At 42.6% G+C, this 27,998-nt stretch overlaps 2 protein-coding genes across 2 annotated transcripts; both read left to right on the top strand.

Moving 5' to 3' along the window:
• The first annotated feature begins 1 nt into the window (after position 1).
• LOC115120264 (tumor necrosis factor receptor superfamily member 11A-like) lies at positions 2 to 23,599 on the top strand. The gene is made up of 9 exons (XM_029649167.2): positions 2 to 301; positions 14,172 to 14,247; positions 14,605 to 14,730; positions 14,892 to 15,041; positions 15,236 to 15,320; positions 15,663 to 15,850; positions 16,374 to 16,423; positions 16,519 to 17,452; positions 21,448 to 23,599. The coding sequence occupies exons 1-9, from the start codon at positions 227 to 229 to the stop codon at positions 21,759 to 21,761; spliced, it is 1,998 nt and encodes a 665-aa protein (XP_029505027.1). The 5' UTR covers positions 2 to 226; the 3' UTR covers positions 21,762 to 23,599.
• A 936-nt stretch (positions 23,600 to 24,535) lies between these two features.
• On the top strand, positions 24,536 to 27,483 carry si:dkey-73n8.3 (uncharacterized protein LOC100150965 homolog). Its single transcript, XM_029649181.2, has 7 exons — positions 24,536 to 24,617; positions 24,905 to 25,020; positions 25,826 to 25,981; positions 26,089 to 26,193; positions 26,337 to 26,546; positions 26,753 to 26,945; positions 27,056 to 27,483. The coding sequence occupies exons 1-7, from the start codon at positions 24,604 to 24,606 to the stop codon at positions 27,156 to 27,158; spliced, it is 897 nt and encodes a 298-aa protein (XP_029505041.1). The 5' UTR covers positions 24,536 to 24,603; the 3' UTR covers positions 27,159 to 27,483.
• The last annotated feature ends 515 nt before the right edge of the window (positions 27,484 to 27,998 follow it).

Genomic DNA, 27,998 nt, shown 5'->3' with positions numbered 1-27,998 from the left:
TGATCACTCTAGAGCGCGTGGGTGATACTAGAGGAAAGCAGAGCGTGCATTACCGGGCATGCGAAGCGAGAATGCCAGACTGGTCTGGAGGCTGCACACTGTATCCCCCAAAATCCCTATAATTACCGACAAAACCGTACCGGTTCCTTTGCTATCGACCATCCTAAATCTGCACAAGACAATTGGATTTCTTTTCTTCTCTGATTTGTGTCTCTAAGGAGGAGAGATGAGAATTCACTTCCCTACCAGTTGGATATTTCAAGGCTGGGTCACCCATCTGGTTCTCAATCTGTGCGCACAGGTAAATCATAGGCTACTCAAAAAACTCATTGCATGCATAAAAAAGTGCTTTATATAGAATATAGTTTTATTTAATGGATGTATAGAGTTTTCTCTATATCTAGAGTAGGTCTTCATTTGGCCATTGTTATTGCTCTGGAAGAGTTGGTAGAAAACAGACATGCTTGAGCATCAAGTGGAAACATTTATGTTTGGGTCGTGACCTAGCACCCCGGCCCTCTACCGTTCCCTGTAAACTGTAAAGGACAGCTGGATGCATTCTTGCTGGCCTTAAGGTTGTTTTTACCGGACGTTCGCGTTTAGGCTCCAATTTGTTGTGGGGGCGTTTGTCTTGTTACTGTAAATCAGGATCATGTGGGTTTGTCTGGGGGATTTAGGACGTGTTCTCTTTCGTCTTTCTCCCCATCCTACGGGTTGGTGTTGCAACTGTCTGAGCAATATGTTGCATGTCAGATATTTCATTGAGAAATGCAGGACCTACAGTTGCTTTCATGTACATTGGTACCTTTGCACTTACCCCATTCATATACACAAACTACCTTTAGCACCCAATTGATTAAGGTATCTTCTGGCCAGTGTTTTAAGAGCCCCAACACTTGATCTAAACGTTAACACGCATTGCTTGTTTTGGAAACGTAAGGAACATATATTTCATATCAGCCAGAAATAATAATAATTTTAAAAAGCTTAAATTACTACACACCTGTATAGGGTTAAGGTTCCCACATGGCCATATTCCCATGTTACAGCGCTTGTTTTCTGAAAAAAGAGGGAAGACAGAGTGGACTACCTGTACTAATTAGCTGGGACTATCTGCGTTTCCAAATACCTGTGAGTAAGTCGGACATGCCACAAAAGTGTTGTCACTGAAAAATACTGTTGGCTAAAACTGTGTTAAAACAGTGAGTGTGTATTTTGAATTTGTGAAATTATTTTGATCTGATATGAAAGTAAAGGGCTTTATGTTTCTAGAACCTTACTACAATTGAGAATCGATTCAAGTTTAGATGGAGAATTTGGCAATTCGCCTCTAAACAAAACAGGTAAGTTTCTTGGAAAATAAAGAGTAACTTTAGGCTCCTTTAGACCAGTATTGGGCTACCTTGCACTTTACAATGGAGTGCGTGAATCATTTAGTCCATGACATTTTTTGACCTTAAAGTGAGGGGCGTCCTGTGCAGTTGGAATTTAAACACAAGTGAACACCAAACGTTTTTTTTTTTTCAGTCTATTTGTCCTCAACTGTATACGATTTTCCATGAGTTGCACATGTCCATCTTTTTAATGGCAATGCTCGTTGTTATCAAAACATACATTTCTAGTCATATTTTCTATTGTAATGACTCTCTTATGCGAGACAATTGTCAGTCTGTTATGCAATACCAAACACTAGTATTCATTTAGTCATTTATGTTTTTTCTAATGTGCAGGCAAATGCTAAGTGTCTACAGTATCTAAACGCTAAGTGTCTACAACTCTACTAACTGGACGAGCCCAGGTGTTGCCTCATTCTCACTCCTGTAGGACAAGTCTTAACCTGAGAGTGACAGACGAAGAAACCAACCAAGTTGTGGACCGTGATAAATATAGCTTCTATTTGGGGAGAAAATACATTCTTAAAAGTGAAAATACATTGTAGAATCTAGATATAGTACAGACTGTTTTTTTAGCCATCAGCCTCATGACACGTTTAACTGAGTTCCCCTCTGCAAGCCGTTCCGCACACTAAAATCACAATGTTTCCATTCCTTTAATCATTTAAAAACAATAAGTATAGCCGTACATGATTTAATGAAAAGCATTAAACATACACATTGTTTCACATTCTTTAATAACAGACTCATAAACACAATCACGCAATAGGGTACAGCATGCTTCACAGTTTCCCTGGTGCTTCACAACTTCCCCCGCAAAACGTGATTTATTGGAACCTCGCGCGTGGTAAAGAGCAGCGGACGAAGGAGTTCGCTTCTGCTGCGGAGTTCGTTGTAAAATATAAAGCGTTGTGGTGCTGCTTCGATGACAGACAGACAGACATACAGTCTACTACAGCCCACATCCAGCGGCAGACAGTACTTTAGATGGAGATCTGTTTATAAAGGGCTATAAACCATTGTTACATATGTTAACCATAAGTAAACTGTTTATAAGTCATTACATATCATTTATATCCCTTGGTAGTAACATGAATGGACATGAGATTATCATGTAATAATTCACAGAGTACCTAGATTTTAATCTGTAGTCTACAAATACCCAGGTGTTAAATCATTAATGTGGGAGAGGTTGTTCTTGGCCTGGTGTCAGAGTTTGGGGTGGCGGTTATGCAAATCTGAGAAAGACTGGAATGTATCTCATGTCAGAGAAGATGATGGGATCAGGGATTGCAGCGCCCCCCCCCCATTTACAAACAAATAAAGATAGTATTTTACAGGTGCTACTGGTTGTGAGAACTGTCACACACTCTTTCTCTAGTCTTCTATCTCACTCACTCATTCACACATTCACACTCAGTCACTCATCTCTCTCTCTATCCCCCCCCCTCTCTCTCCCTCTCACTCTGAATTAATTTGAATTCAAATAGCTTTATTGGCATGGGAAACATATGTTTACATTGACAAATCAAGTGAAATAGATGATGAACAAAAGTGAAATAAACAATAAAAATGAACAGTAAACATTAAACTCACAAAAGTTTCAAAGGAATAGAGACATTTCAAAAGTCATATTATGGCTATGTACAATGTTGTAACGATTTGCAAATAGTTAAACTACAAAGGGGGGAAAAATAAACATAAATATATGGTTGCCCTTTTCTTGTGGCAACAGGTCACACATCTTGCTGCTGTGATGGCACACTGTGTGGTATTTCATCTAATGGATATGCAAATGTATCAAAATTGGATTTGTGTTCAAATTCTATGTGGGTCTATGTAACCTGAGGGAAATATGTGCCTCTAATATGGTCATACATTTGGCAGGAGGTTAGGAAGTGCAGCTCAGTTTTTACCTCGTTTTGTGGGCAGTGTGCACCTAGCATGTCTTCTCTTGAGAGCCAGGTCTCTCTCTATCACGCACTCTCTTCCTTTCTCTCTCTCTATTTCAATTCAAGGGGCTTTTTTTATCATGGGAAACATATGTTAACATTGCCAAAGCAAGTGAAGTAGATAATATACAAAAGTGAAATTAACAATAAAAATGAACAGGAAACATTACACTCACAGAAGTTCCAAAAGAATAAAGACATTACAAATGTCATATTATGTATATATACAGTGTTGTAACGATGTACAAATGGTGAAAGTACAAAAATAAATAAACATAAATATGGGTTGTATTTACAATGGTGTTTGTTCTTCACTGGTTGACCTTTTCTTGTGGCAACATGTCACAAATCTTGCTGTGGTGATGGCACACTGTGGTATTTCACCCAGTAGATATGGGAGTTTATCAAAATCGGGTTTGTTTTCGAATTATTTGGATCTGTGTGTTCTGATGAAATAATGTGTCTCTAATATGGTCGTACATTAGGCAGGAGGTTAGGAAGTGCAGTTCAGTTTCCATCTCATTTTGTGGGCAGTGTGCACATAAGCCTCTCTTCTCTTGAGAGCCATGTCTGCCTCTCCAGCCTTTCTCAATAGCAAGGCTCACTGAGTCTGTACATAGTCAAAGCTTTCCTTAATAACCTCTTGTGCCTAGGGGGCAGTATTTTCATTTTTGGAAAAATAACATTCCCAAAGTAAATGGGATATTTTGTCAGGACAAGATGCTAGAATATGCATATAATTGACAGCTTAGGATAGAAAACACTCTAAAGGTTCCAAAACTGTAAAAAATATTGTCTGTGAGTATAACATAACTGATATTGCAGGCGAAAGCCTGAGAAAAATCCAATCCGGAAGTGCCTCATGTTTTGAAAGCTCTGCGTTCCAATGCGTCCCTATTGAGCAGTGAATGGGCTATCAACCAGATTACTTTTTCTACATATTCCCCAAGGTGTCTACAGCATTGTGACGTAGTTTTACGCCTTTATTTTGAAGAATACCCGTAAGCGGCTACATTGTGTAAGTGGTCACCTGATGGCTCTCAGAGTGATTATCGCGTAAAATACATTTTTCCAATCGGTCCTACTGAAAAACCAATTGTCCCGGTGGATATATTATCGAATAGATATTTGAAAAACACCTTGAGGATTGATTATAAACAACGTTTGCCATGTTTCTGTCGATATTATGGAGCTAATTTGGAATATTTTTTGGCGTTGTCGTGACCGAAATTTCCGGTCGGTTTCTCAGCCAAACGTGAAGAACAAACGGAGCTATTTCGCCTACAAAAATAATATTTTTGGAAAAAAGGAACATTGGCTATCTAACTGGGAGTCTCGTGAGTGAAAACATCCGAAGCTCATCAAAGGTAAACGATTTAATTTGATTGCTTTTCTGATTTTCGTGACCAAGTTACCTGCTGCTAGCTGGACATAATGCTATGCTAGGCTATCGATAAACTTACACAAATGCTTGTCTTGCTTTGGCTGTAAAGCACATTTTGAAAATCTGAGATGACAGAGTGATTAACAAAAGGCTAAGCTGTGCCTCAATATATTTCACTTGTGATTTTCATGAATAGGAATATTTTCTAGTAATATTTATGTCCGTTGCATTATGATAATTAGTGTCAGTCGATGATTACGCTCCCGGATCCGGGATGGGGTGTCACTAGTGTTACGACTTCTATGAATGGTGAGTGGAGGAGTCAAGCGCAGAGAGCAGGTAATTCCGTACGTGGATATTTTATTCCAAAGACAGTGGAGACACGGACATGCAAAACACAAGGGCGCATGAAACAACCCATCCAAAATACAAAGGACTAAAACTGTCCGGAAAAATATAGATCACACTAATACACCAACACCAAATAACAGAGAACAAGCCTGCACAAATACCCAGCGGGCCTAGTGCCATTAAATAGCCTACAAACAAACAATAACTCAAAACAGGTGTACCCAATTAAACCCAATAAACAGAAACAAACGGAAAGGGAATCGATGGCAGCTAATAGGCCGGCGACGACGACCGCCGAGCGCCGCCCGAACAGGAAGAGGCACCATCTTCGGCGAGATTTGTGACAACTAGAGCTTGGGTCAGTCACAGTGGTCAGGTTTTCTGCCACTGTGTACTCTGTTTAGGGCCAAATATCATTCTAGTTTGCTCTGTTTTTTTGTTCATTCTTTCCAATGTGTCAAGTAATTATCTTTTCGTTTTCTCATGATTTGGTTGGGTCTAATTGTGTTGCTGTCCTGGGGCTCTGTGGGGTGTGTTTGTGAACCGAGCCCACAGGACCAGCTTGCTTAGGGGACTCTTCTGCAGGTTCATCTCTCTGTAGGTGATGGCTTTATGGAATATTTGGGAATCGCTACCTTTTAGGTGGTTGTAGAATTTAACGGCTGTTTTCTGGATTTTGATAATTAGCGGGTATCGGCCTAATTCTGCTCTGCATGCATTATTTGTTGTTCTACGTTGTATATCTCTATCTCTTCTTTTAACGCTTATGATGGTTCACAGCACACACACAAACAGTTTGGGAACCAATGTTTGCATGTAACAGAACTGACTGTAGTTGCACTTCAGATAAAATAAGAATGGATGGAGGTTAGAGGTGCCTATGTAACATCCTGGCCTTTCTCTAGTTTAGCCTGTAATCATTTAGGGTGGATCCAGCCAAGCTCTTATATATTTAATGAATTAAAACATATTGCAGCAACGTCTCAATTATGGCCTGATGTTCGGAGGCAGAGGAAACTGAAATACGATTCCCAGCATTCTTTTGGTTTCCTGCCCCCTTTCGCCCAAATCTGTCACTGAGCAATACTGTCTGTCACGGTTGGGTGTCAATAGTCTCAACATGCCTTCTTCCCTCACCTCCTTCCTGCATACCCTTCCCTCATCTCTGAAACATTGATCCATGACAGTTATACGGTAAGGCAGCATTTCCAAAACTGGGTTCTCGGGACCCCAAGGCATGCACGTTCTGGTTTTTGCTAACACTATACAGCTGTTTCAAATGATCGAAGGTTGATGATTAGTTAATCTGAATCAGCTGTGTAGTGCTAGGACAAAAACCAAAACATGCAGCCCTTGGGGTCCAGAGGACCGATCTATATATGGCCCATCCAGGAATCAAACCCACAACTATAGTGTTTCCAGCACTATGCTGAGCCATTGGTACTACTGCTCCATTACTCACCCACCTTCTTCTTCGATGTATGGGAAATGTGTCCTTCTCCAACAGCTGTAAGTTGATGCATGGCAGCATTGCTCTGATCTCAGTCAGCTTGTCTCCTCTAACACATGTTGCTCATAATGACAGTGGTCACAACTATGAGTGGCATTCATCATTAAAAGCAAAACAATGACTGATGTGAGATACTGTGGAAGTAATTCAACTGGTTGGGATCTCTGGCACCACAGACACACAGACTAAAACCGTATCAGTGGAGGTTTTTAAAGGGTTGGTCGCAGAAAGCTTGTTTGTTCTGGGTTGCAGCTTAAGACGTGGCTACAGACTTTGTTTTTTAAAACTTGGTGGGTATAACAAGAAAAACCTGAATGAGAAGCTTTAGATGAGTTTCTGTAGTCTGTGATTGGGGGACAGAGCTGGCATGGGGGCACAGACAGCAGAGGGAGGGATGGAGAGAGGCAAGAGTTGTGCCATGTGACAGTGAAGTAGAGCTACTGTAAGATTCTTTAGGATGGGGTGTTAGTAATACTAGGCAGAAGCACTCTGTGCTTGTGGTGTTTGAAGGTTTATATAAATGGAGAATTAGGTGTTTTTGTTAGTTCTATTCCTTCACAAAGAAACTTTTTGTTCAGCATATTTTCTCTCATAACAGTATTATTCTGTAATTCAGAACACTGGCTGGGGAGGTACATGCATATGTGTGTTTGTGGTGAGGGGTATTGTATTAGCTTACCATTGAACCCCTGCCAACAGCAGTGGGTGGGTAGACCACCGCACGATCAGTGTTCACAGTAGAGAGAAACTCATGTTTTAAGTTTTTTATTTATTTTATTTCACCTTTATTTAACCAGGTAAGCAAGTTGAGAACAAGTTCTCATTTACAATTGCGACCTGGCCAAGATAAAGCAAAGCAGTTCGACACATACAACGACACAGAGTTACACATGGAGTAAAACAAACATACAGTCAATAATACAGTAAAAAAAAAGAATGTGCAAAGTAGAAATAAAAATAATGGGGTGCAAAGGAGCAAAATAAATAAATAAATTAAATACAGTTGGGAAAGAGGTAGTTGTTTGGGCTAAATTATAGGTGGGCTATGTACAGGTGCAGTAATCTGTAAGATGCTGTGACAGTTGGTGCTTAAAGCTAGTGAGGGAGATAAGTGTTTCCAATTTAAGAGATTTTTGTAGTTCGTTCCAGTCATTGGCAGCAGAGAACTGGAAGGAGAGGCGGCTAAAGAAAGAATTGGTTTTGGGGGTGACTAGAGAGATATACCTGCTGGAGCGTGTGCTACAGGTGGGAGATGCTATGGTGACCAGCGAGCTGAGATAAGGGGGGACTTTACCTAGCAGGGTCTTGTAGATGACATGGAGCCAGTGGGTTTGGCGACGAGTATGAAGCGAGGGCCAGCCAACGAGAGCGTACAGGTCGCAATGGTGGGTAGTATATGGGGCTTTGGTGACAAAACGGATAGCACTGTGATAGACTGCATCCAATTTGTTGAGTAGGGTATTGGAGGCTATTTTGTAAATGACATCGCCAAAGTCGAGGATTGGTAGGATGGTCAATTTTACAAGGGTATGTTTGGCAGCATGAGTGAAGGATGCTTTGTTGCGAAATAGGAAGCCAATTCTAGATTTAACTTTGGATTGAGATGTTTGATATGGGTCTGGAAGGAGAGTTTACAGTCTAACCAGACACCTAAGTATTTGTAGTTGTCCACGTATTCTAAGTCAGAGCCGTCCAGAGTAGTGATGTTGGACAGGCGGGTAGGTGCAGGTAGCGATCGGTTGAAGAGCATGCATTTAGTTTTACTTGTATTTAAGAGCAATTGGAGGCCACGGAAGGAGAGTTGTATGGCATTGAAGCTTGCCTGGAGGGTTGTTAACACAGTGTCCAAAGAAGGGACGGAAGTATACAGAATGGTGTCGTCTGCGTAGAGGTGGATCAGAGACTCACCAGCAGCAAGAGCGACCTCATTGATGTATACAGAGAAGAGAGTCGGTCCAAGAATTGAACCCTGTGGCACCCCCATAGAGACTGCCAGAGGTCCGGACAGCAGACCCTCCGATTTGACACACTGAACTCTATCAGAGAAGTAGTTGGTGAACCAGGCGAGGCAATCATTTGAGAAACCAAGGCTGTCGAGTCTGCCGATGAGGATGTGGTGGTTGACAGAGTCGAAAGCCTTGGCCAGATCAATGAATACGGCTGCACAGTAATGTTTCTTATCGATGGCGGTTAAGATATCGTTTAGGACCTTGAGCGTGGCTGAGGTGCACCCATGACCAGCTCTGAAACCAGATTGCATAGCAGAGAAGGTATGGTGAGATTCGAAATGGTCGGTAATCTGTTTGTTGACTTGGCTTTCAAGACCTTAGAAAGGCATGGTAGGATAGATATAGGTCTGTAGCAGTTTGGGTCAAGAGTGTCCCCCTTTGAAGAGGGGGATGACCGCAGCTGCTTTCCAATCTTTGGGAATCTCAGATGACACGAAAGAGAGGTTGAACAGGCTAGTAATAGGGGTGGCAACAATTTCGGCAGATAATTTTAGAAAGAAAGGGTCCAGATTGTCTAGCCCGGCTGATTTGTAGGGGTCCAGATTTTTCAGCTCTTTCAGAACTTCAGCTGAATGGATTTGGGAGAAGGAGAAATGGGGAAGGCTTGGGCGAGTTGCTGTTGGGGGTGCAGTGCTGTTGACCGGGGTAGGAGTTGCCAGGTGGAAAGCATGGCCAGCCGTAGAAAAATGCTTATTGAAATTCTCAATTATGGTGGATTTATCAGTGGTGACAGTGTTTCCTATCTTCAGTGCAGTGGGCAGCTGGGAGGAGGTGTTCTTATTCTCCATGGACTTTACAGTGTCCCAGAACTTTTTAGAGTTAGTGTTGCAGGAAGCAAATTTCTGCTTGAAAAAGCTAGCCTTGGCTTTTCTAACTGCCTGTGTATAACGGTTTCTAGCTTCCCTGAACAGCTGCATATCACGGGGCTGTTCGATGCTAATGCAGAACGCCATAGGATGTTTTTGTGTTGGTTAAGGGCAGTCAGGTCTGGGGAGAACCAAGGGCTATATCTGTTCCTGGTTCTAATTTTCTTGAATGGGGCATGTTTATTTAAGATTGTTAGGAAGGCATTTAAAAAAATATCCAGGCATCCTCTACTGACGGGATGAGATCAATATCCTTCCAGGACACCCGCCAGGTCGATTAGAAAGGCCTGCTCGCTGAAGTGTTTCAGGGAGCGTTTTACAGTGATGAGTGGAGGTCGTTTGACCGCTGACCCATTACGGATGCAGGCAATGAGGCAGTGATCGCTGAGATCTTGGTTGAAGACAGCAGAGGTGTATTTAGAGGGAAGTTGGTTAGGATGATATCTATGAGGGTGCCCGTGTTTAAGGCTTTGGGGGTACCTGGTAGGTTCATTGATAATTTGTGTGAGATTGATGGCATCAAGTTTAGATTGTAGGATGGCTGGGGTGTTAAGCATGTTCCAGTTTAGGTCGCCTAGCAGCACGAGCTCTGAAGATAGATGGGGGGCAATCAGTTCACATATGGTGTCCAGAGCACAGCTGGGGGCAGAGGGTGGTCTATAGCAGGCGGCAACGGTGAGAGACTTGTTTTTAGAGAGGTGGATTTTTAAAAGTAGAAGTTCAAATTGTTTGGGTACAGACCTGGATAGTAGGACAGAACTCTGCAGGCTATCTTTGCAGTAGATTGCAACACCGCCCCCTTTGGCAGTTCTATCTTGTCTGAAAATGTTGTAGTTTGGAATTAAAATTTCTGAATTTTTGGTGGTCTTCCTAAGCCAGGATTCAGACACAACTAGAACATCCGGGTTGGCAGAGTGTGCTAAAGCAGTGAAAAGAACAAACTTAGGGAGGAGGCTTCTAATGTTAACATGCATGAAACCAAGGCTATTACGGTTACAGAAGTCATCAAAAGAGAGCGCCTGGGGAATAGGAGTGGAGCTAGGCACTGCAGGGCCTGGATTCACCTCTACATCGCCAGAGGAACATAGGAGGAGAAGAATAAGGGTACGGCTAAAAGCAATAAGAATTGGTCGTCTAGAACGTCTGGAACAGAGAGTAAAAGGAGGTTTCTGGGGGCGATAAAATAGCATCAAGGTATAATGTACAGACAAAGGTATGGTAGGATGTGAATACAGTGGAGGTAAACCTAGGTATTGAGTGATGAAAGAGAGATATTGTCTCTAGAAACATCATTGAAACCAGGAGATGTCATTGCATGTGTGGGTGGTGGAACTAATAAGTTGGATAAGGTATAGTGAGCAGGACTAGAGGCTCTACAGTGAAATAAGCCAATAAACACTAACCAGAACAGCAATGGACAAGACATATTGACATTAAGGAGAGGCATCCTTAGTCGAGTGATCAAAAGGGTCCAGGGAGTGGAGAGGTTGGTTTGGGGGTCACGGCGATTTAGACAGCTAGCCAGGACATCGGTAGCAAGCTAGCATAGGATGGAGGTCTGTTGTTAGCCACCTCTTGCGTTCCGTCAGTAGATTAGTGGAGTTCTGTGTTGTAGAGGGGATTAGTCCAAATCACACAACAACAAAAAAATAAAAACAATAGATATAGTTATAGAGGCCCAAGAAGAAACATAATAATAATAAAAATAAATAAATTGTCCGATTGTCTATTCTGAGAGCATCCGGTAAGACAGCTAACGGTTAGCAGGCCGCAGATGGGCATTCAGGTAACGTCGCGACGGAGGAGCCAGCCGGATCTCCTTCGGGTAGATAACGTCGGCAGTCCAGTTGTGAAGGCCCGGAGGGGCTCCGTGTAGGCAGTAAAACGGGTCCGGATAGGTGACTGCAGCCCAGGAGTGATTGACGGAGCTCAGGAGTGATTGACGGAGCTGGCTAGCTCCGGAGTAATTGATGTTTGCTCCGGAATCGACGAAAGCAGATAGACACACGGATAGCAGCCAGCTAGCTGTGAGATCCGGGAGTGAATGTCCAGAGAGCAGTTGAAATCCAGGGACATGGAGAGAAAAAATCGGTCCGGTATGTTCCGTTCCGAGCCGCGCTGCGCCGTACAAAACTGGCGATAGATTTTCGAGTTAAAGGATAGCTGATGACCACAAACCGTGGTTAGCTGAATACTAACGAGTTGCCAGTAAAGAAGCTAACTAGCTTCTGATTAGCTTCTGGCTAGCTTCTTGGAGTTTCTGGCTAGCTTCTGGCTAGCTTCTTGGAGGATTGCAGATTTGATTGCAGATTTGAGGTAAATAATACGTATTTATACATATCAATTGGTGAGGCAGGTTGCAGGAGAGTGTATTGAAGATGAGTTGATGGAAAATAAAAATAAAATGTATGTGAAAAAAAAGTTGTAAATATATATATATACACGACACGACAAGACGAGGACAAAAGACGTCTGAACTGCTATGCCATACACAGTAGGATCTTAATCTTGCAATTACATTCTTGATTCTTCTTGGGTATGATGCTACAACTTGACACACCTGTATTTGGGGGGTTTCTCCCATTCTTCTCTGCAGATCCTCTCAAGCTCTGTCAGGTTGGATAGGGAGCGTCGCTGCACAGCTATTTTCAGGTCTCTTCACTCTTCAAAGATGTTCGATTGAGTTCAAGTCTGAGCTCTGGCTGGGCCACTCAAGGACATTCAGAAGCCACTCTTGTGTTGTCTTGGCTGTGTGCTTAGTCTTGTTGGAAGGTGAACCTTCACCACAGTCTGAGGTCCTGTGCGCTCTGGAGCAGGTTTTCATCAAGGGTCTCTTTGTATTTTGCTATATTCATCTTTCCCTCGATCCTGACTACTTTCCCAGTCCTTGCCACTGAAAAACATCCCCACAGCATGATGCTGCCACCACCATGCTTCACCATAGGGATGTTGCCAGGTTTCCTCCGGACTTGAAGCAAAGAGTTCAATCTTGGTTTCATCAGAACAGAGAATCTTGTTTCTCATGGTCTGAGAGTCCTTTAGGTGCCTTTTGGCAAACTACAAGCCGGCTGTCATGTGCCTTTTACTAAGGAGTGGCTTCCGTCTAGCCACTCTACCATAAAGCCCTGATTGGTGTAGTGCTGCAGAGATGTTTGGCCTTTTGGAAGATTCTCCCATCTCCACAGAGGAACTCTGGAGCTCTGTCAGAGTGACCATCGAGTTATAGGTCACCTCCCCTGACCAAGGCCCTTTCCCCTCGATTGTTCAGTTTGGCCGGGCGGCCAGCTCTTGGAAGAGTCTTGGTGGTTCCAAACTTCTTCCATTTAAGAATGATGGAGGCCACTGTGTTTTTGGGGACCTTCAATGCTGCAGAAATGTTTTGGTACCCTTCCCCAGATCTGTGCCTCAGCACAATCCTGTCTTGAAGCTCTACAGAAGATTCCTTCGACCTCATGGCTTGGTTTTTGCTCTGACATGCATTGTCAACTGTGGGACCTTGTATAGACAGGTGTGTGCCTTTCTAAATCATGTCCAATCAATTGAATTTTCCACCGGTGGACTCCAATCAAGTTGTGGAAACACCTCAGTGAAAACAGGATGCACCTGAGCTCAATTTTGAGTCTCGTAGCAAAGGGTCTGAATACTTGTAAATGTAAATAAACTGTTTCTGTTTATTTTTACAAATTGGCCAAAAAATACATATTTGTCATTATTGGGTATTGTGTGTAGATTGAGGACATTTGTTTATTTAATCCATTTTAGAATAAGGTTGTAATGTAACAAAATAGAAGGGGTCTGAATACATTCCGAATGCACTGTACACTACAAGTTTCAAATTTAACTGGAAAGTTATCCTGCAACAGGGTGATCAAATTAAGATCCTACATCTGTACACCAAGCTTCAACGAGCCACTGAGGCGACCACCTTCCCTCCACAGCCAAGTATCCACTCTGGTGACTACTACAATGCCAGTATGCTCTGCTGAAGTGGGCACTATTTGTATTTTATGGGCTTGTTTAAAAGGGCTTGGACGTTAGAACCGTTTGGAATCAAATCATTAGAACAAAGTTTTATTCCAGTAATGTTTCATTCCAAAATGCATTCTGTTGACAGTGAGAATGTGAGACTGTTTGCAGTGGAATGCCTTGAGGGGTTGGGGGTTTTCTGTTTCTTTCCTCTTCTCTTTTCCTCCAACAACCACTGTTTAGTCTTATCGATAGACTTATATCTCATGTCTACAAATTCATGAATGACCTTTACAAACAACACACATGATACATTTTTCACATTTTCACATGTGAAGTAGCTGTTTTCACATGTTGAGCAAGAAATGTTCACATCAGAAAAGAGACACGTGAAGTCAGTTGTTCACATGTCTTGAAGTCCACTTTTTATATGTGAGGGGAATAACCCGTTTTCACCTCACATGTCAATTGCATATTAACGTGTGAAATTAGCGGTTTCACATGTGAAAATAGATTCAGAACTTTCACGTGACAAACGTTCACACGTGTCATTATTCACATGTCCAGACATGAACCACCCTTTTTAACCAGATTTTTCTCCCATGCAGTTTTCTTTTTGTACGGTGAATAAACAAATGAATTAATGACATTTTGTTTAAATTTACTGTCACCTGCCAATAATTGTTTTAGGCCTTGACACAACCAGATTGGCCATAGTGGTTTGTGTTTTGTCTTCCAGAGAGCCCTCTCCAGACCCACCTGTACCCAGCAGCAGTACCTCAAAGACAAGAGATGCTGCAGGAGGTGTGAACCAGGTAAACTAAACCAGAGAAATACATGAATGGCCATTAACACCCAATATGACCACTCTACAGAACCAGTTGTCTGAGCTTTAGCAGAGAGCCATCATATGCATGGAAGAAAGAAACTTCCATGTTTCATTTTTCCTGAAAATAAATTAGGAAGGATGTGAAAGAGGAACTGACTTGCTGCAATACATACACATGTGCACACACCCTAATCCCCAAATAACTGTCCATCTCTAAGCGTAACGGAAATGTATCTATTTTAGCCTCTTCCTCTTCCGCTTTCTCTTACCTCAGCAGATCACTGCAACGTTGGTGTATTAACCTGTGGCCAGTCTAACCCTCTCGCTCTTCCCCACCCCCCAGGCTCCTATGTGTTTGCAGAGTGTTCTGGGTACTCTGACACCAAGTGTCGTCAGTGTGGTCGTGATGAGTACCAGCCTGACTGGACCAACGAGACCAAGTGTCTGCCACAGAAGTTCTGTGACACAGGTCAGTAGGTGACTGGAGTCTAGTCTAGTTGGAAGGATGCCTTTAAGTCTACTGTTGAAGCTTTGTTTTCTATACATTTTAGCAAAGGCTTTTAGAGATGCTGATGTCTGTGGTGTTTGCTTTGGTTAACCACTAACCCCTGACCTGTTTGTGAAACCCAGGTAAAGGTTTTAATCGTGAGAGGCCCAGTAACCCCCAGGCTGCGGTACCCTGTCAATGTCAACCTGGTCTAGAGTGTTCTCCTATCAACTGTGAGTTCTGTGAGAAGATTCCTACCTGTGGACCAGGATATGGACTGGAGACTGACACTGGTGAGAGAGACATACACACGCAGACATGAACATGCACAAACACACGCGCACGCACACACACACACACACACACACACACACACACATGCTGGCATACATATACACACACAGGTAGGCACACACACTTCTGTGTTGCCACTGTTGTTAGCAGTCCAGTTTTTCACTCTTCTCTGTCATGTGTGTTTTAAACTCAGAGGCGGGCAGGAGAACTTGTGTTGCGTGCAAGAGAGGATATTTCTCTCCCAACACCTCTATAGAACCATGCAGACAGTGGACCAAGTGAGTTAACACACACCTATACCGTGTCCCTTCATACAATGTCTTTTCCCCTGGGCGCTCCTCTTCAGTCCAGTGTGTCCCATTCAGTGAGGCAGGAACAGGGTTCTACAGGCGCTCAAAGCTCCACCACATCGCTGTTCTGACTAATGCTGCACCACTTCCACTGGAACACAGAGCAGCTTCTACCACTGCCTGACTCTGTGGTCAACCAAAAGAACAGAGGGGGAGGGAAGGAGAGAAAGAGAGCAGAGTGAGAGAGGGAAAGAAAGGAGAGAGAGAATGCCTGAATTGCTATAAAACAGAAATAATGACCATGTGTCCTTGGGTGTTTTCTCCTTCCAGTTGTAAAGGCCTGGGGAAGAGTGACAAAAAGACCGGGAGCGACCAGACTGATGCTGTCTGTGGACCCCATCTCTCTGGTTCCTCTACCTCCTCCTGGGTCCTAGTGTGTATTCTGTCAGTCATCACTGTCCTCTGTCTCCTCATCCTCCTGCTCTTCTGCTACAAGGACAAACTCAAACTACTCTCAGGTACCCGAGTGAGAGATTAAATTTGTCCGCCGTGTCTCATAGACTAGAGGTAACATAGTAAACGTAAATCCTGGACACCCACGTCGGGGTGGATAGGTGGGCGTATACTGTGAACATCTAGCAACCCGAAGGTTTTGTGTTTGAATCTCATCACGGACAACTTTAGCATTTGAGCTAATTAGCAACTACTTAGCATGTTAGCTAACCTTAACCCTTTAACCTAATTCCTAATCCTAACCTTAACCCTAATCTTAACCCCTAGCTAACGTTAGCCACAACAAATTGGAATTCGTAACATATCATACGAAATGGATGATGGACATCCATAAATTAATACATACCATACTAAACGTAACATATGATACTAAATGGAGGGAGACAGATTTACATTTGCTATATTATGTCTACCCAGGTTGAATTTGTTGCAGAGGACAATATTCTTGAAGGAATCTTTTTTATAGAAATATTCCTTGGCATAAAATGTATCTGAAATGAATGACTGTCATCCTCTTATGTTTTACAGTGAATTTGCGATTATGTGTCCAGAATCTGAAAAGGACCCGGATACAGCAGGTAGGGTAGACTTTTTGATGACATGCATTAACCGTAGACTAAATAAAACGTTCAATGGCTCTCAGACTAACCTATCTGTTTGTGTTTCTCTCCAGGAGACTCTGGCCCCTCTCTACCACAGTGGGGGTGAAGGAGGTGGGGTAGGGGGGCAGAACTGCACCCTGTGTGAGAAAACCTGTCTGATTGTCCTTGCTGACACCCCCTCAGAAACTCTACACACCTGTCCTACAGCCATACCTGGTGACCGGGTCAAACTACCACCCATTAAAGAGATGAAGGAGGAGAGGAGGGAGGAGGAGGATGAGGGGATGGGAAGTGAGGGGTCAGGGGAGGCGGAGGAGGTTTCTGAGGAGGCTGTGTGTGAGGAGGGTGTATCAGAGGGTGTGTGTGTGTCTCCACTGTGGGCTGGCTCCTGTGTGTGTGTGTTGTCTGTGAGGGAACCTTTAGAGGTAGGAGAGAATGAAGACTGTAGTCAGGCCGTCAACCCTGGAACCCTCGGGACCTGCTCCTGTGGAGGAGATGGGGAGAGCAGGGATGGAAAGAAGGATGAAAGAAAAGATAGAGGGAGGGAGAGGGCCAAGATGGTTGAGGGCTTGCAAGGGAAGAGCTCTGAGATGAGCTGTAATACCTCCCCCTACTCCCTCTCTCCCACCTCCTCCCCCCTTTCCCCCGTCATGCCGTCATGTGACCTCTACCTGCCACTGACCCCAGCCAGGTCAGAGGTCAAAGCTCAGCTGATTGACAGCTCACAGAGGAAAGTGGATGGGCTATACAGACTGAACTCTAGCATAAGCTCCACCCCCACCACAGACACCACACCCACTTCAACCTCCATAACCTCTCCTGACCCCTCTGTAACCGTGGGAGACCAGCAGTCCAAGCTAAGCTCTGAGGCCTCCAGCAGTGAGCCTAACCAGGGACTTTCCTGGAGGGGCAGTGGAGGAAACAAGCTCTTATCTGGGGGCTCGGAGCTGGAGTGTGCCCCTGATTGTATCCAGAGCCAACTTGCGGAACCAGCACTCACCTCAGGTAGATACTGCACAGCAGTGCCACACTTTTTTACAAGAAAAAGGCTAAATACAGTATTCATATCCCTTGACTTGGTCCACATTTAATTGTGTTACAGCCTGAATTCAAAATGGATAAAATATATTTTTTAATTCTCACCCATCTACACACAATACCCCATAATGACAAAGTAAAACATGTTTTTAGAAATGTTTGCAAATGTATTGAAAATCCAATAAAGAAATAACACATTTACATAATTATTCACACTCCTGAGTCAATACTTTGTAAGTACAGCTGTGAGGCTTTTTGGGTAAGTCTCTAAGAGCTGTGCACACCTGGATTGTACAATATTTGCCCAGTTATTCTTTTTTAAATTCTTCAAGCTCTGTCAAGTTGATTGTTGATCAATGCTAGACAGACATTTTCAAGTCTTACCATAGATTTAAGTAAAATTTGTAACTAGGCCACTCAGGAACATTCAATGCGTCTTGGTAAGGAACTCCAGTATAGATTTGGCCTTGTTTTAGGTTATTGTCCTGCTGAAAGGTGAATTTGTCTCCCAGTGTATGTTAGCCAGCAGACTGAACCAGGTTATTCTCTAGGATTTTGCCTGTGCTTATAGCTGTATTCTGTTTATTTTTATCATAGGAATCTTCCTAGTCCTTGCCATTGACAAGCATACCCATAACATGATGCAGCCACCACCATGCTTAAAAATATGAAGAGTGGTACTCAGTGATGCGTTGTGTTGGATTTGCCCCAAACATAACGCTTTGTATTCAGGACCAAAACTAAATTTCTTCACCACATTTTTTGCAATATTTCTTAAGTGCTCTGTTGCAGACAGGATGCATGTTTTGGAATATTTGTATTTTGTACAGGCTTCCTTCTTTTCACTCTGCCATTTAGGTTAGTATTGTGGAGTTACCACGATGTTGTTGATCCAACCTCAGTTTTAAAATCACCATTGGCCTCATGGTGAAAATCCCTGAGCAGTTGCCTTTCTTCCTGGCAACTGAGTTTTGAAGGACGCCTGTATCTTTGTAGTGACTGGGTGTATTGATACACCATCCAAAGCCTAATTAATAACTTTGCCATGCTTCACCAAGGGATATCAGTGTCATCTTTTTAAAATTTTACACATCTACCAATCAATGCCCTTCTTTGCAAGGCATTGAAAAACCTCCCTGGTCTTTGTGGTTGAATCTGTGCTTGAAATTCACTACTCGATGAAGGGACTTTACAGATCATTGTATGTGTGGGGTACAGAGAGGGGGTAGTCATTCTAAAATAATGTTAACCATATTATTGAATGCGGAATGAGTCCATGCGATTTGTTATGCACATTTGTATTCCTGAGCTTATTTAGGCCATAACAAAAGGGTTGAATAGTGATTGACTCAAGACATTTCAGCTTTTCATTTTTTATTCATTTCTAAAATGTTCTGCAAACAAAATTCCACTTTTACATTTTGGGGTACTGTGTGTAGACCAGTGACACAAAATCTCAATTTAGTCCATTTTAAATTCAGGCTGTAACGCAACAAAATGTAGAAGAACTAAAGGGGTGTGAATACTTTCTGAAGGCACTGTACACATGTCATTATACATTCCAACCATTGTTAAAGAGGAAAGATAAATACATCCACTGGTGTTTCTCCTGGGTTATTGGATCTGGGTTATTGTACATTGTTTTGGCTAGGACTGTAACTGAGATTTCAGAAATATCTTTTCACATTGTTGCTCCAAAATAAGTATATTGGTTTCCTACTAATATTGTACACTGTTGGCTTGTTTTAAAGACCACACACAGTAGGAAGGAGAATGTGTGTGTGATGAGCCAGTGATTACACCGTGCTGTAACGTGTGTGTGTGTGTTTATCTCTCTGTGTGTGAGCTCTGCCCACCACAACACTCCTGTTCACCCAGTTCCAGAGTTCTGCAGGGTTTTGCAAAGGGACTACAGGTCTAATTGAAACAAGATGTGCTCTGAATACACATCCCTTGAGTAATACCCAGACTCACACACTTTCAGACTCTCGTTGATCACTGTATACTTTAATTATGCCCCAAAGGAGCAGTAAGTAAATAAACCACATTTCTCATAATGCAGTAATAACATGTCATTAACTGGACTTCCCGCTCAGAGAGGTTAATTATGGCGGGGGCTCCCAAACCTTTTCACTCAGGGCCCCCCTTGAAGCATTGGGGAACATCCCACACACCCCTGCGCGCGCACCCGCCACATCTATTTCTATGAGCACAAGCACTGGAGAGAATTTAGCAGGTTTAAAGCTTATTTTCTGCAATTCTACACATTTTGTCATGGGATGCAAAGAACATTTTACAGTTTTAACACAAATCTTCTTGCAATTCTATATGTTTTGCCATGTCTAATGTGTGTTCATGTGCTATTTGAGTGACAAAAAAATGTGAACAATATCTATGGGCTAAAAAAAACAAATAAAAAAGCTTTAGCTGACAGGCTGGTTGATCTGGAAATGTCTGACAAGTTCTAAAGTTATAAATACTGTAGCTCTCTACGGTATTACTGACTGATATGACAAGAGGAACTGATGATGCACTACTATTACGCACCTCTCAGTTTGGGAACAACTGAATTATGGGATCACACCTCGGAGAGACGGGCTGCATCTCAATAGTCCTTGTGTCTCCTGGACATAGACCTGCACGATAGGTTAAAGTAGTATAGCGAGCCAAGCGAAGACAGGTGTTCCCCATGACTACATCAGCTCCAGAAGGAAAGGAGATGAGGAGAGGAAGCCACTTTAGACTAGAATGAGATGCAGAGCAAGTTTCACACTCAGTCTGTTCCATTATTTCCCTCTCATAATTGATGTTATCTGCCCTCCTAGGATAGTTAAACTGTACAGTCTGCTGTAAACAGAGACACCAGGGGGTTTGTTTGTTTTAGTGATGGTGGTGAAATGACATTTTTACACCAGGCTGGCCAGACTGGTATTCCAGTGCCAGTAAATGATTTCAGATGGGATTCTAGACACTGACACCTACTATGTTATGGTGTGTGCATGTGCGCGTGCATTCGTGTAAATGAGGTGTGAGGAGTGACTGTCTCATTGCACTTCTACAGAGTTAACATGGGAATATGAGAGAGGGGGGTGTTGAAATGGGCAGCAGACAGAAACAGACTTCTGTAGTTTTCCAGTTGTGTTTATAAATACCATCAGCGGTGTGAACTACTAACATGGAAATAAGGGACAAGATGGCAGTTTGTTCCTCTTGATTTGAATGCAAACGCCAGAGTTGTTCCGATGGCTCAGTTGGTTGGAGCATCGTGCTTCTCACAACTTGTGGGTTTGATAAGACATTAGCTGTAAGTTGCTTACTAAATGCCAGCTTGAATAACACAAATTATATTTCAGCAGTGAGACGGACATGTCGTCTGTAATAATGTTATGACAAACTATACTTCTCTACGTCTAAATGGCAGCTTGAATAAAGTTTGACATTTTCACATAGAATGAAAACTGCTGGTCACACTGAAACCCTGATGTTAAATTATATGTTTATGATGTCCTTGACCAGGACTATGGTCAAAGCAACCGCAGCCGACCACGGTCTTTCTATGGTTACTGTGCACGGTCATCATCACTCCTACTCGCTATTAGTCATCTGAGGTCGCCCCTAACATAAACATTTGTTTTTATATCACAGCTTTAGAGGATCATGTGTTTGTGTGTGTTACTGCATAATTACACAACCATAACATACATTGGCCTCTGTACACATTTCAAAATAGGTTTGGTTCTCTGCGTTGGTTGGTTATGTCCCTTTATCTCTGGTAGTGAAATTAAACCTGATACCATTTTGGGAAAGAGACCACAATGGCAAGACTCTTAACTAGGCTAACTGGCTAAACTGACCCCTTAATTCTCTGTCTCTCTTTCTCTCTCCCTCTCCTACTCTCTCTCTCTCTACCCTCTACTCTCTCTCTCTCTACCTCTACTCTCTCTCTACTCTCTCTCTGCCAGGTCAGGTGACGGGGAATAATAACACCACCTTCATCTCCAGCGGTCAGGTTATGAACTTCAGCGCTGATGTCATCGTCGTCTACGTCAGCCAGACGTCGCTAGGCAACGAGGAGGAAGGGCCAGATGATGCATTCGGAATCCCCGTCCAGGAACAGGCCAATGAGAGAGCTCCGTTGTTCCAGAGTTCTGCCTCCTCCAAAAGTGTCGGTCATTCACCTCCACCTTCTCCAAGGAACTCCATTACCCATAACCCCCCACAGCAGGATGACAACCTGCCAGTTCAGGAAGTGACTGATGAGTTGCCCAGTGACTGATGAAGTGAGACAAGAAAATTGTGGATAGTGTACCATAAAGAGAGGAGTGAAGCCACAGACTTGTTGACACTCCAAAACCTATTGCTACGACCTACTTGAAACAATAGTCCATAGTCTTCCTGGGTAGGTGCTAGGAATTGGAACTGTGCCATAGACTTAGAACTGGAACCTGGAGGACTGTGTTCCTCATCTGGACCTCATGGCTGTCTCAATAGTCTCATGAAGCCTCCTTTACTTCATTGTCTCCTTTCTTTCATTTTTACTGATCTAAAAGAGCTGGACAACTGAAATCAAGTCCATGAGTTTGACTCCCTTCTTGTTGTTATCCTTGGTGTTGATTTCTTCTCAGAGCACCACGAGTGCGGTTTGTTGTTAAGAAAAATGCTATGCATTTGTTGAGCTATATACTATACATGTAAATGTGTTTATTTTCTAAAATATTTTTGATGTTGGACTAATGAAGAAATCTTTGGAACGAAAGCCTTATTGTCGTACTACAAAAACCACGGAAGTGGATCAGTGATCCACACTCGTGTGATGAGTAACCTTGTCTGAAAAGACTTGTGTTAGCTTTAGCTCAGAGGGATAACACAGTCTTGTGGACAGCAGGACACCCGGGATTCATCCACCTTAATCAATTGTGCTGACCCAAAGAGCAGCACAATGCAGAAATCACTCCGCCATTTCGTGGTTACTAAAATCGAATAGTTTGCCTAATTTCAGTCTGTGACAAAACAAGCATGTCTAGTGTAGAGAATCATTGTAGCATCTAAATCGCTGGGAAATATATTTACCGTAATCAAAAATGTTGTATTTTCAGCTGTTTGAAGCTGGTGTAAAAAGATTTAAGTAAAAGACGCAAAAAACTAAACTTCAGAACAGAACGCATAGAAATAGTGCACGTAGAACATATCTACTGCTTCTTTGCTTTGAATGATAATGACCGATCGATAACTCCCGTTTCTATGTGAATTTGGTCGGGTCGCCCAAAAAGTTACATATTGCAGCTTTAAGCCTTTACCTGGTTGAACAACATAGTGTCTCCGAGCATTTTGTATTATTCAATATTTAAATCAGAGACACTCACATTTAGTGTCATATGTTATGTTTCATATGGTATGTACTCATTTGAGGATGCCCATCATCCATTTTGTCTGATATGTTACGAATTCCAAATTGTATGATATGTTACAAATTCCAATTTGTATAATATGTTACGAATTTGAAAAATGTATGATACAGTATGTTACGAATTCCAATTTGTTGAGGCTAACGTTAGCTAGGTGGGTAGGAGGCTAACATTAGCTAGCTGGCAAACGTTAGTTATGCTAGGGGTTAAGGTTAGCAGGGTTGGGTTTAGCTAAAAGAGTTTGAGTTCGGGTTAGCTAAAAAGTGTAAGGTTAGGGGAAGGGTTAGCTAACATGCTAAGTAGTTGCAAAGTAGCTAAAAAGTAGTAAGTAGTTAAAGTAGATAATTAGCTAAAATTGTCTGTGATACGATTCGATAATGTTTGCATTATACGCCCACCTGTCCCCCCTGTCCTTTACTTTTTGCCTTAAGTAAACTTCTGTCTTTTGTAACCATACCAAACGTAACATATACTAATGCTAGTGTCTCGGATTTACATTTACTATGTTACGTCTAGTCTATTAGACCAGGCTGTGTTGAAATGAAAACCAGCTCACACAGTTAGTCTACAAGTCCAAGTCTAAAACCAGCTATTGAATAGCTAACCAATCAAATAAAGCTTTCAAGAGTTGAAAGTGAAAACTTGTCTGTAAATAAACTATAAATATTGATTCAAATTTCAATAAATGACAGAACTGTTTTGATTCAAATCGAGTGTTTTTTTTGTGACAGCAGCCGTACCGTTATTCCATGGTTTACTGTCTGCTATTTGGTCATTACAATGAAGTTATTTATCTTCTCTCTGAGCCATAATGACTGTGAAAACATTTTCTGTTGTCTGTGAAAACAGGAAGTTATGACTAGCCTGCACATGGTTTACATCAGATGCCTTCAGCTCAGCTGCTTCTAGAGAACATAAGAATAGAGAATGTGTAGATTTAGAGGGTAATGTATTGGAGAACATTGGCACTAAACTATGATGCCACCTAGTGAAGGATGTATTACTTGTATTACATGTATTGCACACAAACAAATACACACACTGCATTTCCTGTAGTGTTCTAGTTCGCTGCTGGTGACACAGGGCAGCAAGTTCTCACCTGGAAACTACCAGAAACTTCTCAGTCAGAAATGCTGAAACTGGAATATCTTCACCTGCTGTTTAGACAGGCTTGAATTACACCTGAGGTGAAACAGAACCTGTATGGAAGTGTGAGACTCCATTCTTATGTAGGGACCTGGGATTTTACTAACCATACATGTGACATTAGGTTTTCACAGTCCAGTCACATGGTCAGGATAAAACATGGTGGCCCACTAATAGGAGGAGCCTCCGGCTGGCTATCTCTCTTGACTAACTCCTTCCACGTCTCTACTTATCACAGAATACTGTTACTATTCAGATACACATTTTGTAAGAAAGAGGTTCTCTAAGGCACAGTAATGAATTAGACACAACTCTCCCCTGATGAAAGAATGGTTTATCTGGGGCCTATCAATAGACCATTAACAATTTGGAGATATGACACACACACACACACACACACATATATATACGCTTGCATGCGCACACACACGCACACACACACAAGAGTCTCGACACACAGCGTCCTCTAGCACATCCGTTTCTGTGAGTGGACAGAAAGACAGACTGGTTGAAGAGGGGATTTCTGAAGTCTCCCAAGAGGATATCAGTTTTCTATCAGAAACAGAGATGGAAAAGATCCGGTAAGACCAATCCCTATGGTTCTACTGTAAATATATGTAAGACCAATCCCTATGGTTCTACTGTAAATAGATGTAAAACCAATCCCTATGGTTCTACTGTAAATAGATGTCAAATCAATCCCTATGGTTCTACTGTAAATAGATGTAAGACCATCAAAGAGAAAATAACTGCGATTCAAAACGTATGCTGTTAATATTAATGTAACGAATTGTGTTGTCCCAGTCAATATCAACAACAAATGTCAAACAGCTTATTTGTTTATCATATTGGCTCTCTCTTCTTCAAGGTCCCTGATCACGAAGCACTGGTCGTCTGATGTTCGTCTGGATGGGAAGACTGCGATCGTGACGGGAGCTAACACTGGCATTGGCAAGGAGACCGCCATGGACCTGGCCAAGAGAGGTAGACCATACAATCTTACATTCTATTGCTTCCCTTGTCTCCCTTATAGTCCATATACCCCCCTGCATATATTGTTCTTTTTTTTACGGCTCCTCTTTACTTACTTGTTACTTTTATCTCTTATTCTTATCCGTATTTTTTAAACTGCACTGTCGGTTAGGGGCTCATAAGTAAACATTTCACTGTAAGGTTGTATTATATATTACCTGTTGTATTATATATTACCTGTTGTATTCGCCGCATGTGACTAATACAATTTGATTTGATATATGCGCCACCGTGGAAATCGAATTAGCACAATAAAAACATCCCCATAACAATCGGTCTGTTTAAGCTAGACGCATGGGCTGCATCTCAATCCCACCACATCCTCCGATGTCGGCCTTCCGTATCTGCGGTGAAAGGTGGCAGAGCTACAGCGGTGTTTGTCAGACCAGGAGACATACCGGAAATTGGTCTTCTCTCGGAAACGTCTGTAGCTTCCAAACTCTTATGACCCCTCAATGGAAAGATGAGACTGTTTTGCTCTACGACCCCCACAACCGTCACGGGACTGAAGTCAGTACTGCCGAATTGCCAACCTCTGTCTGTACACACTAATATGATCTCTCTATGGAAAGAGACTTTCGGGGTATATTATTAATGAGAGAGGTAGGAACCAGTGGGGGTGCATTGCAGTGTATGCTGAGAGTTTTACAGGCTACTGAAGCGTCAGAAATGTGCTAGACATCATGGACAGTATGGTAGTTTGATACTTTTTAAAAGTGTGAAGATAATTGAATAAAAAGGGGTTCTCTTACTCTAGGTGCACGCGTCATCCTGGCCTGCAGGGACATGGAGAAGGCGGAGCTTGCGGTCAGTGACATCGTCAGGGAAGTGGGAGGGGCCAAGGTGGAAGCCAGGAAGCTTGACCTCGCTGACACCAAGTCCATCTGTGAATTTGCTGAAAACATCTACAACAGTGGGTTAAAACACACACACACACAACACCATATACTGTAAAACCTATTAAACACCATACTGTCAGGGCTCCGATACAGAGGTGTTCTGACTCTTTTTGTCCCCCAGCGGAGAAGGTGCTTCACTTCCTGATCAACAATGCAGGTGTGGCCACCTGTCCTTACAGCACCACTGTAGATGGATACGAGATGCAGCTTGGAGTCAACCACCTGGGTACGAGACAGAACGGCTGGTTTATTAACAAGACTGCAAGCAACACTTTTTTCCATTGCCACATAAAGAGAATATATTATCATTGATTGATTGCCATTGATTGAAACCTATCCTTATGAACTATTCCTATTTCCCTTTTCCAGGTCACTTCTTTCTGACTTTCCTCCTATTGGATCTGCTGAAGCACTCCGCCCCCTCCCGTGTCATCACTGTGTCGTCATCGGCTCACGCCATGGGCAGGATCCACTTTGAGGACCTGAACAGTGAGAAGGAATACCACCCTGTCAAGGCCTACGTCCAGAGCAAACTGGCTAATATACTGTTCACTAGAGAGCTGGCCAAGAGGACCACGGGTGGGTATGGGTGTGTGTTTCCATGCATGTAGCATCCTGTAGAGAATGGATCTAAGCGTACACCAGTGTGAGTGTCTCGTGTCTCAACCACCATCACTCTGTGGTTGAAATAGAGCAAAGAGGCCCTGGGTACTTGAACAATGTGTGTGTGTGTGTGTGTGTGTGCGTGCGTGCGTGTGTGTGTGTGTGTGTGTGTGTATTAACAGTTCTAGGTGTGACAGCCTATGCAGTCCACCCGGGGGTAGTGAACACTGATCTGATGCGTCACACAAAGCGCCCCCTACAGCTCATGTTTAAGAAGTTCAGCTACTTCCTCAAGACGCCAGCAGAAGGAGCCTACACCACTCTGTACTGCATCCTGACCCCTGATTCTGAACTCACCTCTGGGGGTTACTATAGGTCAGTGACCTTTCACCTCTCATCCCTGACCCTGAACACTAATATGTACAGTACTTGATTACCCATGAAATAAGGGTGTAAAATAAAATAATTCTCTCTCTCTCTCTCAGTGGTTGTGCACAGGCAGTGTGTGCCAGGGCTGGTAGTGATGAAGGCACCGCTCTCAAACTCTGGGCTGTTAGCTGTCATCTACTGGGCATCTGCTGGAGATGAACAGACACCCAATCTTTACACCAAATTGCTTGTTTCTGTCACGTCAAATACTGAGAAAATATTGCCATCATAAGTCCCACTATGTCAAATGCTAAATGTGAAGAGGGAGACAGATGTATGATGTGGCTGATGGTGAGCGCAGGTGGAAGTGGTACAGATAGGTTATACAATGTGTAGAGTTAGTGTTGCAGTCAGTAAACTATCTGAGACTGACTGGACAAGGAAAGCTATATGTCAAATATTCAGTTGAACTAAATCATGTAATTCTCTTCTGTTTTTACACCTTTGATTCCTGTACTTTCTGGAGAAAGTAAAATGCTATCAAATGCTATACCAACATCCTGCCTTTTCTTGTTGGGAGTAATTTAGGCTTTCTGACTATTATTTAGACCAGCAATAGCTTTCTCTACATTAATTATCTATTAGAACACGACTAAAATAGGCTGACAAGTATCACTAAAATTGGCCTATGGGGACATCTAGTGGTCAAAGCTTCAAACCACAAGACGTTTTAAAATGAGCGCTCGATCTGCACATTGACACAGCAGTAGAAGATGACGATGATGTAACCAACTGAACCTCGGATTATAAAAAGGAAAGATTGTGAGTTTTCTACAGGATACTCTGTTGACCTCGTCCCACAAACAATGTTAGTCACTCAGGATGTGTGGGACTATTTTTTCCCCCCAGAAAATGTAAGTTATTAAGTTTAAGTTATTATATTATTCTAACTAGGACATATTTGTAAATGTTTGTTCTCTGACTGGCAAGGTGTGCCATACCTTGTTCAGGGCGAAACGTGTTGTAATGTCAACTGCCATAATCAGCCAATTCGTTTGG

The sequence above is a fragment of the Oncorhynchus nerka genome, linkage group LG22 (genome assembly GCF_034236695.1).
Source record: "Oncorhynchus nerka isolate Pitt River linkage group LG22, Oner_Uvic_2.0, whole genome shotgun sequence".
Classification (NCBI taxonomy): Eukaryota; Metazoa; Chordata; class Actinopteri; order Salmoniformes; family Salmonidae; genus Oncorhynchus; species Oncorhynchus nerka.
The sequence above is the reverse complement of the archived record's forward strand: the minus strand, read 5'-3'. Positions and strand labels throughout refer to the sequence as shown.